At 47.4% G+C, this 13,749-nt stretch overlaps 1 protein-coding gene across 5 annotated transcripts in view; it reads right to left on the bottom strand.

Moving 5' to 3' along the window:
- Nucleotides 1-13,749, bottom strand: part of CD99L2 (CD99 molecule like 2) — a 111,614-nt gene that overhangs the window by 19,248 nt on the left and 78,617 nt on the right. For 3 of the 5 annotated variants that reach the window (XM_073641206.1, XM_073641204.1, XM_073641202.1), the window contains 2 exons: nt 12,774-12,821; nt 9,160-9,276 (listed from right to left, as the gene is read on the bottom strand). In XM_073641206.1, coding sequence (XP_073497307.1) covers nt 9,160-9,276; nt 12,774-12,821 — 165 coding nt within the window. The remainder of the gene's footprint in view (nt 1-9,159; nt 9,277-12,773; nt 12,822-13,749) is intronic. The other 2 variants (XM_073641205.1, XM_073641203.1) reach the window with 1 other exon arrangement.

The following is a 13,749-nucleotide window of genomic DNA, read 5'->3' as shown; positions in this document are numbered from 1 at the left end:
AATTTTTTTTTACCATTTTTTTTTTTTACTTAGTCCCTCTAAGGGACTTTCACTTTTTTCCCTTTGATCACAAGGATAATGTATTGCAATGCACTAGATTGCAGCGCATTATACCTATAGTGAAACCTCTTGAGACCATGCTGTGAGCATGGTCTCAGCAGATTTCCATAGCTTGGTGATCCGGGGGTCGTCATGACGACCTGGTCACCATGGGAATGATCGCTTGGGTGCCGTTCTGATGGCAGAGGGAGCTCCCGTCCCTCTGTCTGCCTCCTGAACGCTGTGATCGCACTCACTCGCAGCATTTAGGAGGTTAACAGCGAGGGGCGGCGCTGACACCGCTCCTGGATGTTTACTGAAGGAGCTCAGCCACTGGCAGCGCTGACCTCTGGCACTGATCGGGCAGGAAACGCTGATATTACAGCATCTCCTGCGTGATCATGCTGAGATCGGTCAGTCAGGTTGACTGACTGATCGCAGCGATCTGGGTGCGGGGACTGCTGGCATGGGTCCCTGCACCTCTGCCCCTCACACGAAACTGCGTGTTTACATGCAGTGACAGTTCAAAGTCATGACGGGGATAACCCATCCTGGTGCGTGAACTAGCATCCTGCCATGATGAGTTATCCCCGTCATTCTTTCGGTTTTGCTTCAAGTCTTGGAATCAGTAGGAATTGTCTAATTAAACAATATTTCTGATGATACAAACAGATTTTACATGAACCCTGTTTAAAAAGAATTTCCCCAAAGAGGCAATTCTAATGGCTCATCATGGTGTACAGACCTAATAGAGGGGATCCCCTGCTTTATACCTCCTCTATTAGTCAGAACACAAAGCAACTGGAAAGAGCGCTCCCATGCCGGAGGATTCAATATGATCAAGTATTACATGGCTGCCTGCTCACATAAGTGGATGCCATACAGTTCTACATATCCCCTGGAGCACAATATTAGCTGACTGCCGAGGAGAAAATTAGACTTTATTCAAGGAGGGGTTGTCCTGTTTAGGTATCATTGGCTAAATGGACTCTATAATAGATGAGTCCACAGCAGGAGATAATATTTACACAGTAGTTGATGATATACTGTACATACAATTTTAGTAAAAAAAAAAAAAAAAAAAAAGCCCATTGAGTTAAAAATAAGAAAATCACTATCTCTTGCTGTCTACGACTTGTATCCTGCATTTTCACCAGTTTTCCCCCTCTGCAGGCTCTCTCCCTAAATTTCAGCTGGACCTGAACTAGTGGGCAGAGACTAGCAGATATGATGTCTCCCATACACAGCACACACAGACATGAGGGATTCCGGTGCTGCTGTCTATGTAGCACATGCTCAGAAGGAGCAGCAGTACGGAGAATCTTATTCCGCAATACTGAGCATTGTAGCTGTGAATCTGTCTCTCGCATAAGGGAAAACACTTACTAGAAAACTGCAGAAGGATCTGGATCTCACTGGGCGCCTCCCTTCTCTATGAACTTCAATTCACGGCTGTAATTTATAATCTCAGTGAGCCAGCTGCCAGTTTTTTATTACCAACAGATTTTAGTTGTTTTTTGTGTGGATGATAAGTACGGGAGATGCAGAGGGGAAGAAGTGTCTCATAAGTGGAGGGAATAAAAGCAGATATATCGTCTAAGATATATTGCAATGTTTCTTATACTTGCTTGTACTGCTGATTTATGCAAATTTTGTGCAAGTGACTCTCTGGTCTTCCCCTTACTTTGCCCATCTTATACTTAGATGAATAAACCTATTACTGTATAAAAATAATGTTCTCACTGGTGGCCCTGTAATTGGTCAATTATAAAAAATTCTACCCATGATTAGAAATCTACCTGGTGAGTAGACCGGTGATAAGCAGAGCAGCCAATCTGAGAAAGCAAAGCTACAGGTGGAAGAAGAGCAGTAGTGTGAACCAACGATGAGCCAAGTTGTGTTTCTGACTACTTTACATTGCCGCAGACGCTGTAGCCAAACTGCAGCCAAAAGATCACAGCTCTGTTCTACATTGATAGTTCATGCTTAATCTCATACAAAAGATAAAACCACTGATACAAGTGTCTTAAAGCTCTACTGAAAACGTATGTACACTTGGCCAAGTATACAGATGTATCCAAATTCGGCAGATAGCTTTTGTAAGCAGGGCTGAAACAGGTTACTGCCTAGGGCAATACCTAGTACCAGGTGTGGAGGAGGGATAATTTTATTAAAATGGACAAGGTAAGCAGGGGCAACATCGCTCACTACTCCTCATTCCCTATTTTGCCCACTGTAACATTGGGTGCTACACCAGTCCCGCACCCGAACACAACGTGCAAGGACACACAGATACATAAAACGTCCTGCAGTTGGCTAGCGTCTGGACCCGCTATACAGGTGTAATTGTAAACTTACACGAGGGCTTGCATGCATATTATTCAGCCATTACATGCATTTTAGCCTGCAATGCTGCTGATATGTGGTGCAGGTGCAGTTATTGACAGCGAGAGTTGAACATTTGTAACATTTTTGGGATGCACCACATAGCTAATCTGCCGAGGGCACCTGGATACCTTTCTTGGCACTGATTTTAATGAGGTTGCCCACTACTTTTACATTGATGGTCTATCCTTACGATAAGTCATCAATGTCTGATCAGTCGGGGTCTTTATTTTTCGGTCAACATGGCCATTTTTCAGTACACGATATGGTAAAACCAATGGTGTCGTTCAAAAACACAAGTGCGGTGAAATTGCAAAAAAAAGTGCAATTCCACAGGTTTTCAGCAAACATGTATAGGTTAATTTTTATTTAAGTGGTGAAAAAAAAAATCCAAAGTTTATTTAAAAAAAAAAATAAATAAATAAAAAAATCGCCATTTTCGGAGACCCATAGCGTCTCCATTTTTCGGGATCTGGAGCCGGGTGAGGGCTTATTTTTTGTGCGCCGAGCTGACGTTTTTGTTGATACCATTTTGGGGTAAATACGATGTTTTGATCTCCTGTTATTGCAATGACCAAGAAAAAACTAATTCTCGCGTTTTGATTTGTTTTCTTATTACTCCGTTTACTGATCGGATTAATTATTTTTATATATTGGTAGACTGGTCGATTCTGAATGTGGTGATACCAAATATGTGTATATTTCATTTTTTTTTTTTTTATGGTTTTATTTTGAATGGGCGAAAGGTGGGTGGTTTAAACTAGACTAGAAGCTGCGATTGTTGGATCCCCTGTAACAGAATTGCCCACTGGCTATGAGCGACGACCGATGGGCGGCGCTCATAGCCTCCTGGCAATGACAACCGCAGGGGTCTCCTGCAGAACCCGGGTTGTCATGCCAACCCATCGGCGAACCACATAACCAAGGTCATGTTGTAGCACCCTGAGGATTCGGCTGCTACAGGGGTATTGCACCTCAACCCAGAGGTGTGATATTCCACTCCCGGGTAAGGATGGAGTGTGGATCTGAGCTCGGTAGGCTGCATGCACTACACACATCCCATTTCCGAGGAGCAGACCGACGGTACTCCCACTTAGAAATGTGCAGGTACGACCGAGTCTGTTCCTGGCTGGAGTGGGAGGGGGGTGGTACATCCCAAGTAGTGTAGGGGCAGATAGGGGGAGCAGCCTGGGTAAAGTTAGGAGCTCATTGGGTGCTGGTCACCTGAGCTCACACATAGAGGGTGTATATAAGGTGGGCACCAACTAAGAACAGGGTCAGATGCAGAGAACAAGTCAGCGAGCAGAGGAGAAGGAAAGACCCAGAGTGAGAGAGGAGAGAGAGAGACCCAGAGGCACAGAAGAAAAGGACTCTAAGATCCCAAATTAAAACCCCGGGTGAAGAGTCGGCATCAGGGTACCGGAACCCAAGCTGGTGGGGGTAAAAACATTCCCCAGCCAGAGACCGGAGACCGTGGGCAGCGTTTGCCACGGTCACCCACCACATCCACCCCGAAGGCACACCACATGAAGGGTCAGGGAACCCAGGGCCAAGGGTGTCCCAACAGAAGGCCCGAGGGAGCTGGACCTAGGTGGATCACTGGTGGGGACGGCCAGAGAACGGGACAGAAGGAGAGCTCAGGGCCACGCTCCGGACTTGTTTGGGGGTTGGCTGGATCCAGGACCTGGTGGACGCAGCACGGCTCGGGTGGTCACTCGAAGCTGGAGTGACCAGTACAACATCTGCAGTAAGTAAACACCCTTAACTGCACAACCCGACTCTGTCTTCACTGCCGTCTGCACTGCACCACCACAACCCCCATCCTCTGCACCTGTCCCCCCTGAGGCTATACCCCACCCGTTGGGGGTTATATCATCACAAGCTGCACCTGCACCATCAGCCTCAGCGGACCCTGCTGCAGCGGCGGCCACAGTGACCGCATCACAACGGGTGGCGTAGTCGACACAAAAGAACTCTAAATAACATCTGTAGGACTGCCACATAACACTGAGCTTGACGCCCTGGGCACGGGCCGGGTCACAGCCGCTCGGAGACTACAACCCCCCATCTGATCCGGTGCCGGGTATTCCCCTCAAAAAGGAATATGTCCCAGGGGGCGCGTCAACTTTGGCGTAGTCGGCAGGATTACGTGCCCGCAACACCCGGGTACTGCGTGCCTGAAGAAAAGAGCAAGTTTACCTCAGAAAGAAGTCTCCCGCCGGTTCCGGAGGGTCCACGCCATCGGACCCCATCACAGGTCGTTTCCCGCCGATTGTCCGCCATTTCCAGCTTGTTCCCGCCATCTGCAGAGTTTCCCGCCACTGGGCGACGCTTCCCGCCAAATCCGAAGATTTCCCGCCTTGGAAGAGCAGCGGACGCCATTATGGGCGTGCCAAAGGAGGGCAAGAGGCCGCCTCCCATCGTGGGCCGGGACAGAAAATGGCGCCAAAAGTGGAAACCGCCCCCACCAACAGAGACTGTGATGTTGGAGGTGTCTGTCAGCGTGAAAGAACTACCCCTGGAGCTGACAGTCACCGAGTTGCCCCGGGACCGCCCTCGAAGTGGGAGGAGACGAGAGAAAAGAACGAAGATGGGTGCCGCCTGGAGCAGTCTGGAGTGAGCGCACCCGGAGGCAGGAAGCCTGGAGAGGAGTAGCAGAGAAGCTCACCCGGAGATGTCCAGAGAGCAGAGCAGCACCGGCCCGCTGGCCAGGAGCCTGCTGGAAGAAGAGCAGAGCAGCACCGACCCGTTGGTCAGGAGCCTGCTAGACACCACGACCCCACTAGGCCTAGTGGAGGTCCTTGCACAGCTCCCCCGAGACCGGGAGTGTGCACAGACTGCCCTGGAGGGCCTCGCACGGAGGATGGCCCGGGTACAGCGCGAGATATTGGCGGAATGGAGCCGGGAGATGGCCCAGCAAGCTGAAACCAAGACCCGGAGCACGCCAGCCAAGATGAGGAGACAGACCGCCTCTGAGGATGGCGCGGGAGGACCAAAGGCCGGAGACGGCGCCGAGAAGGGAGCCGAACGCATGGAGGCAGGTAAAGGGGACGTCTACACCCCAAGCCGGGACACCGCCCACCTGCCCCAGCTCCCCGTCGCAGAGCCCGAAAGTCCCCCTGCTGTGCCCGAAAACGCCATGTCACCGACGCAGACTAGGCCCCAACCGGAAGCCGCCGCCGCGACCCCTGTGACGTCACACGTCTCGACCCCGAGCGTGACCAAGCAGGAAGTACCACCAGCCTGGTCGCAAGGCCTAGTACCCCCGGGCGCCGCAATACCAACAGCGCCCCCTACCTCCGCGGAGCCTCCGGCCTGGCCGCAAGGCCAGGTAGCCCAGGGTGCCGCCGTCCTAACGGTGCCCTTCACCTTCCAGGTGCCCCAGGCCTGGCCGCAAGGCCTGGGCAACCCGGGCGCCACCACCACCGCGCCCGCACCCGTAAAACCAAGGGTGCCGCGTCTGGGAGAGGACTTGTTTGCCCAGCACACGTGGCCGGACGGGCAGCCTTTCATCTGGCCCCAGAAGTATTATGAACTGGAGCACCAGAGGAGAGTTGGGGCCATGTGTGCACCCCTGATTCCGGTTCCGAAGCCCGTGATAAGGATCTCGCCTCCTCTGGAAGAAGCCCAATTTGAGTGGGACCCCACCGGAGAAGACTTGATGGGGTTCACTCAGGAAACCAGGGCAGCTGCAGCAGAGCGTGCTGAGTGTTGCCGACAGCAGCTTGAAGAGTTTGCGAGGGAGCGGAGAGAGAGGCGGGTCCGGGAGCAACAGGCCCAAGTACGGAGCGCCGAGCAGAAGAGCCGAGCCAGGAGGGACCCCCGTGCAGCGCATTGTCCCCGCACCATCGGGACAGTGATCAAGTTCAACCAGCAGCATGGGTGGGGCTCCATCAGAGACCACAACACCCCCGGCGACGTTTTTGTAACGCGCAGAGACGTTGAGTCCCATCTGCCGGAGGGTCACAGAGGTCGTGACCTCTACATCGGAGACGAGGTCACCTTCACCCGGCACAAGTGTGCCAAAGGACCTTACGCCCTCCACGTACACCGCCTGACGGAGGAGGAGTTGCGGTGCGAGGAGGAGGAGCAAGAGGACCCGGACGGGTCTGAAGTTACCACCAGCTACAAGCAAAGAGCAGGAGGAAGACGCCGTTGAGTGCGGCAGAGCAGTAGATGTAAATAGTTACCCAACCGGGTACCAAAGAAACTGTTGCTACATATATATAGTCCCCGTTGGGACCAGCTGAGTGAACTGTTCACCCGTTTAACCCCTTAATCCCACAGGCTGAGGACTGTGAGCAGCCATTCCCTTTCCCTCCTTACTTGGCCGAGGACTGAGAGCGGCCAACTTCCCCTGTATATAGTTGCGCGTCCTAAAGCGCCCCCTACCGGTTTTATAGAAAACCAGTTTTTCTAAGAGACTGTCGCACTTTTCCCGGACACACGTTGCACAGTGTCCGGAGGAGGAACCAGAAACAAGAGACGACGAGAATGTTATATGAAAAGTTTTATATATATATAAGGTTTTATATGTTTTATATGTTCATATGAAAAATTTGTATGTTTTGGTGATGTTTTATGTCTTACAGCCCGAGGGCGTGCTGTGATTTACCAGGGGGGAATGTAGCACCCTGAGGATTCGGCTGCTACAGGGGTATTGCACCTCAACCCAGAGGTGTGATATTCCACTCCCGGGTAAGGATGGAGTGTGGATCTGAGCTCGGTAGGCTGCATGCACTACACACATCCCATTTCCGAGGAGCAGACCGACGGTACTCCCACTTAGAAATGTGCAGGTACGACCGAGTCTGTTCCTGGCTGGAGTGGGAGGGGGGTGGTACATCCCAAGTAGTGTAGGGGCAGATAGGGGGAGCAGCCTGGGTAAAGTTAGGAGCTCATTGGGTGCTGGTCACCTGAGCTCACACATAGAGGGTGTATATAAGGTGGGCACCAACTAAGAACAGGGTCAGATGCAGAGAACAAGTCAGCGAGCAGAGGAGAAGGAAAGACCCAGAGTGAGAGAGGAGAGAGAGAGACCCAGAGGCACAGAAGAAAAGGACTCTAAGATCCCAAATTAAAACCCCGGGTGAAGAGTCGGCATCAGGGTACCGGAACCCAAGCTGGTGGGGGTAAAAACATTCCCCAGCCAGAGACCGGAGACCGTGGGCAGCGTTTGCCACGGTCACCCACCACATCCACCCCGAAGGCACACCACATGAAGGGTCAGGGAACCCAGGGCCAAGGGTGTCCCAACAGAAGGCCCGAGGGAGCTGGACCTAGGTGGATCACTGGTGGGGACGGCCAGAGAACGGGACATAAGGAGAGCTCAGGGCCACGCTCCGGACTTGTTTGGGGGTTGGCTGGATCCAGGACCTGGTGGACGCAGCACGGCTCGGGTGGTCACTCGAAGCTGGAGTGACCAGTACAACATCTGCAGTAAGTAAACACCCTTAACTGCACAACCCGACTCTGTCTTCACTGCCGTCTGCACTGCACCACCACAACCCCCATCCTCTGCACCTGTCCCCCCTGAGGCTATACCCCACCCGTTGGGGGTTATATCATCACAAGCTGCACCTGCACCATCAGCCTCAGCGGACCCTGCTGCAGCGGCGGCCACAGTGACCGCATCACAACGGGTGGCGTAGTCGACACAAAAGAACTCTAAATAACATCTGTAGGACTGCCACATAACACTGAGCTTGACGCCCTGGGCACGGGCCGGGTCACAGCCGCTCGGAGACTACAACCCCCCATCTGATCCGGTGCCGGGTATTCCCCTCAAAAAGGAATATGTCCCAGGGGGCGCGTCAATGTGACATGGGTGCCGATGGGCGGGACTTTTGACGTCCTTCCGGCGCGGCCATGTTAAATGCCGCTTTCAGAGATTGACAGCGGCATTTAACATGTTAGGGGCACATGACAGCCGATCAGATCAGCTGTCATGTTCTCGGAAAGGTGCGGGCTCATCGCCAGAGCCCACACCAAAGGGAGAGACACGCCATGTGCCGTACATGTACGGCACATGTCTGAAAGGGGTTACCACCATTACCTAAATCAATAGGAGGCGGATGTGCAGTAACAAGCCCACAGGTAAGTACTTCCGGCCAGAGGCCGCCGAATCTGATAACAGTTGATCGACAGTGGTGCCAGGTGACGCCGGCCAATCAGATATTCATGAACTATCCTAAGGATAGGCCATCAATGTAAAAGTAGTGGACAACCTCTTTAAGTTTCACACAATCAACACTGACTGCACAATGTCCGAAGACGTATTCACACATTTCGAGGAGAAACATCAGAGAAATGGCACACTGCATTGTAAGCTTTGTAGGATACAGACTTTATTAAATATACATGACAATATAGTTGAAATTACTTATTTAAAGGAACAATACATCTTGATTCCACAGCCTTTAAAAGTGCAGGTTATAAAAAACAGTCTCTCAAATACATTTACATAGGTGGAAATGATACTAAACGGCTGCTTATTGCAGAAAGAAACAGCATGCTAATAACTTACTGTATCAATCAGAATAGATTTTATTGGTTATGGCCGGGCTTTCCGTCATCATGTGTAACACATGTATTAGTACTTTAGTAAGTTACAGTAAAATGTTTATGTCCCATGGGCACTTGGCTGGAGGGGTGGTGGTCGGTGGTGCATTTTGTAGGCAACAAGCCTGTAGGGACAAGTGATATTATTTGTAACTACACAATGGCAGACTCTACCTTGTCCTTGGTCTCGATCATCTGCTTGGTGTCTCCCGTCTCCTTTGTCTCTACCTCTTCCTTTGTCTGGCTTGTAGCCTCCATTCATTATATCGTCTAAATCAGAGTCCGAAAAATCTGCAATATGAAATAAATTGTGTTATTGGTCAAGGACCTTAGTGTTTTCGGCTTCAGTGTACAAAATCCGGCCAATATTATGATTTCCAGGAACACTCTCGTGAGTTAGTCCATTTGTAGCCACAAAAGCCTTCTGATCACACATTGAATATAGCTTTTTATAGCAAGAAAAAGAGGAAGAAGTATTAATAGGAAAAGCCACAAGCCAACATTACATTACCACCTGTATCAGTCACCAGGAAAAAAGGAAACGACTCCAGTAAACCCCCGCTCAGGCAGAAGACCCCTGTATTAGTTGCTTTCCCCAACTGTATATGGCTACTGTTATGTCAAGTGTTATAAACCACTCCACTTAATAACTTTAACCCTATAACAATGCGCCATTTTTTTTTTTGTTTTTTGCATTTTCATTTTTTTACTCCCTTATTCCAAGATACAGTACAGACCAAAAGTTTGGACATACCTTCTCATTTAAAGATTTTTCTGTATTTTCATGACTATGAAAATTGTACATTCACACTGAAGGCATCAAAACTATGAATTAACACATGTGGAACAACTGAAAATATGTCTTATATTCTAGGTTCTTCAAAGTAGCCACCTTTTGCTTTGATGACTGCTTTGCACACTCTTGGGATTCTCTTGATGAGCTTCAAGAGGTAGTCACCGAAAATGGTTTTCACTTCACAGGTGAGCCCTGTCAGGTTTAATAAGTGGGATTTCTTGCCTTATAAATGGGATTGGGACCATCAGTTGTCTTGTGCAGAAGTCAGGTGGTTACACAGCTGATAGTCCTACTGAATAGACTGTTAGAATTTGTATTATGGCAAGAAAAAAGCAGCTAAGTAAAGAAAAACGAGTGGCCATCATTACTTTAAGAAATGAAGGTCAGTCAGTGCGAAAAATTGGGCAAACTTTGAAAGTGTCCCCAAGTGCAGTTGCAAAAACCATCAAGCGCTACAAAGAAACTGGCTCACATGAGGACCGCCCCAGGAAAGGAAGACCAAGAGTCACCTTTGCTTCTGAGGAGAAGTTTATCCGAGTCACCAGCCTCAGAAATCGCAGGTTAACAGCAGCTCAGATTAGAGACCAGGTCAACGCCACACAGAGTTCTAGCAGCAGACACATCTCTACAACTGTTAAGAGGAGACTTTGTGCAGCAGGCCTTCATGGTAAAATAGCTGCTAGGAAACCACTTCTAAGGACAGGCAACAAGCAGAAGAGACTTGTTTGGGCTAAAGAACACACAAGGAATGGACATTAGACCAGTGGAAATCTGTGCTCTGGTCTGAGGAGTCCAAATTTGAGATCTTTGGTTCCAACCACCGTGTCTTTGTGCGATGCAGAAAAGGTGAACGGATGGACTCTACATGCCTGGTTCCCACCGTGAAGCATGGAGGAGGAGGTGTGATGGTGTGGGGGGTGCTTTGCTGGTGACACTGTTGGGGATTTATTCAAAATTGAAGGCATACTGAACCAGCATGGCTACCACAGCATCTTGCAGCGGCATGCTATTCCATCCGGTTTGCGTTTAGTAGGACCATCATTTATTTTTCACCAGGACAATGACCCCAAACACACCTCCAGGCTGTGTAAGGGCTATTTGACCAAGAAGGAGAGTGATGGGGTGCTACGCCAGATGACCTGGCCTCCACAGTCCCCAGACCTGAACCCAATCGAGATGGTTTGGGGTGAGCTGGACCGCAGAGTGAAGGCAAAAGGGCCAACAAGTGCTAAGCATCTCTGGGAACTCCTTCAAGGATTGTTGGAAGACCATTTCCGGTGACTACCACTTGAAGCTCATCAAGAGAATACCAAGAGTGTGCAAAGCAGTCATCAAAGCAAACGGTGGCTACTTTGAAGAACCTAGAATATAAGACATATTTTCAGTTGTTTCACACTTTTTTGTTAAGTATATAATTCCACATGTGTTAATTCATAGTTTTGATGCCTTCAGTGTGAATGTACAATTTTCATAGTCATGAAAATACAGAAAAATCTTTAAATGAGAAGGTGTGTCCAAACTTTTGGTCTGTACTAAAAATTACTTTTTTATATTTCCATCTATATAGCTGTATGAGGATTTGTATTTTTGACCAAAGCTGTAGTTCTGCATGACACCATTCACTTTTCCAAATAATATATTGAAAAGCAGGGGAAGAAAAAAAAAAAAAAAAAAAAAGAAGGCGGCGTTAAATGGTAAAAACCAAAAATAAAACATGCAATTTTACTATTGTTGGTTTTTATTTTTATTTTTACAACATTCATTGTGTTGTAAAATGACCTGGTAACAAAATTCTATAGGTCAGTACGATTATAAAGATATCAGGACTTAAAGATTTTTTTTTACTATTTTTAATGTCTTAAAAAAAATCATGAGACTCAAAATAGCGACACAAAACATTTTGATTTCTCCAGCAATGAAGATGTGTGATGGCTTATTTTCTGAGTGCTAATCTATAGTTTTAATTGGTGAAACATATACTACATGGTATCTAATCTTTTTGTGTTTTGCATCTTTAAAAACAGCTTTGACAACAAAAAAAACTACAGTTCGGGCATTTAGATTTTTTTCTTCTTTATGGCGTTTACCACAGGGGTTAAATAATTTTAGATTTTGATTGAGCAGACATGAGACCAAATATACTTATTTTTCATCTCTTTATTTTTGAATGGAAAAAAGAAAAGGCAATTCAGTTTTTTTAAAATATACTTTTAAAAGTAATTTCTATTTTTTTAGTTCTTCAAAGGAATTTAAACTTGCAGTCATTGATCAGTTGTACTATATATTACAACATTTCAGTATTGCAGTATACAGTGAAAAAAAAACAAAAAAACACTGTCTCCTATGAGGACCAGGAGAGGCTGGTGGCGGCTGTATAACACAGCTGGCTCCTGTCCTGTATGGTGAGGGCTCAGCTTCTGAGCCCGCATAATACACTCCGACCAGCTACATGATGGATATATTGTCATGGAGTGTGAACAGTTACAAATCACTGACTACCAGAATTGATGCAATTTGCCCTAATGAGTATGGTGCATGGTAATTAAAGTATTACTAGAGAATGCTACTGGCTGGGTGCCCATGGCCAAAAGAATATACAGTACATGCACAACAACTTTAAATAAATTTACATAGACATGAGATTTAGGTTAACAGATGAAGAAACAAAGTTTAGAAAGTTTGGGTTTTACGTTCCTAATGTTTTTTTCAATGTCCCTGCTTCTGCAGAAATAATAGACTGAAATTGGTAATTTTTTTCCGTAGGCCAAATGATTATAACCAACATCCTTCTTACCAGGATCTGCCCTGCTGTCCTATGACACATGCATTAATGTAGAAAAGCAAACAGCCATAAATCACCTGCCGTGCTCAGACAATCCAGCCAAGCTCAGAGATTGTTAAGCAAGAGAGCCTGCAAAGTTAGTACAGGAGACCTGATAAAATGGAGATTACAGAACTAGAAGAGACTGGAGTCAAATGAAGGATGTCTCACCTTTGTTTCCACCTCCCTTAGGTTTATCTTTATCTCCGATAGTAGAGCCTATGGTCATGGAAATGTCAATTGAAAATGCTTCTCAGGAATAAGCACAACACAAAGCACGAGTTCCAAAATCCTCACCTTCATATAGAACACATTAGATGCAGCAGAATATACACAATTATGTGTACTTCTGTATTAACTTCTTACACGGTCTTTGCGTCTATAAATGGCTGGTTTTCAACTTAGTGACTTATTATAAACCACTATCTAATAAATGTCTTTAAAGATAACTAAACTTTTATTTAAATTTTGATCAGCCTTTGCAAACTTCTGAATCATTGTAATATACTCTATTAGCAAATTTTGCAGATTCTTCTCCCAAACTCCATGTGAAAATGGTGTTGTAGCTGCCTTGCTCATGCACTTAAAGTAGCTCATTTTAACTGCAGCTCGACCAAGAATCCATATTGCTATGTGAGCTTCTGTCACCTCCTCCCCCGAGCTCACAGACTAATTTACAACACACTCTTACTATCGGTGCATGGGGAGGAGAGACACTCACATTGGAATATGGATTCTTGGTACTGCTGCAGTTCAAATCAGCTTCTTTAAGTGCATGAGCAAGGCAGCTAAAACAGCACTTTCACATGAAGCTGGGGCAGTATGAATTATACACTGGTGGCCAGCTATCTGCAGCATTATATACTTTTCTCTCCGTGACTGACTGGTCTTTAACTATGTACACACAACTTGAGTCGGGTTGGGAGAAGCTGACCAGGGACCTCATCTGACTAGTCAACCACGACTTTTTAAAGTATGCTTACTCTGAAATGCTGCAAAGTGTCAGAGTAAATATACCTGGCTGTAATCGGGCAGCCAATGTCTGACTTATGTTGCCCAGGGCTCAGGCAGCATGAACAGAATCATAACGTTCCCTCCGTGTGGGCACTACTTAGCCCTTCAAAGATCCTTGTTTCAAGTGAAAAAG

This window comes from Phyllobates terribilis, unplaced genomic scaffold, assembly GCF_046119375.1.
Source record: "Phyllobates terribilis strain yellow unplaced genomic scaffold, ASM4611937v1 Scaffold_7__3_contigs__length_470593459, whole genome shotgun sequence".
Taxonomy (NCBI): Eukaryota; Metazoa; Chordata; class Amphibia; order Anura; family Dendrobatidae; genus Phyllobates; species Phyllobates terribilis.
Note: the sequence above shows the minus strand (reverse complement) of the source record. Positions and strands in the feature narration are given on the sequence as shown.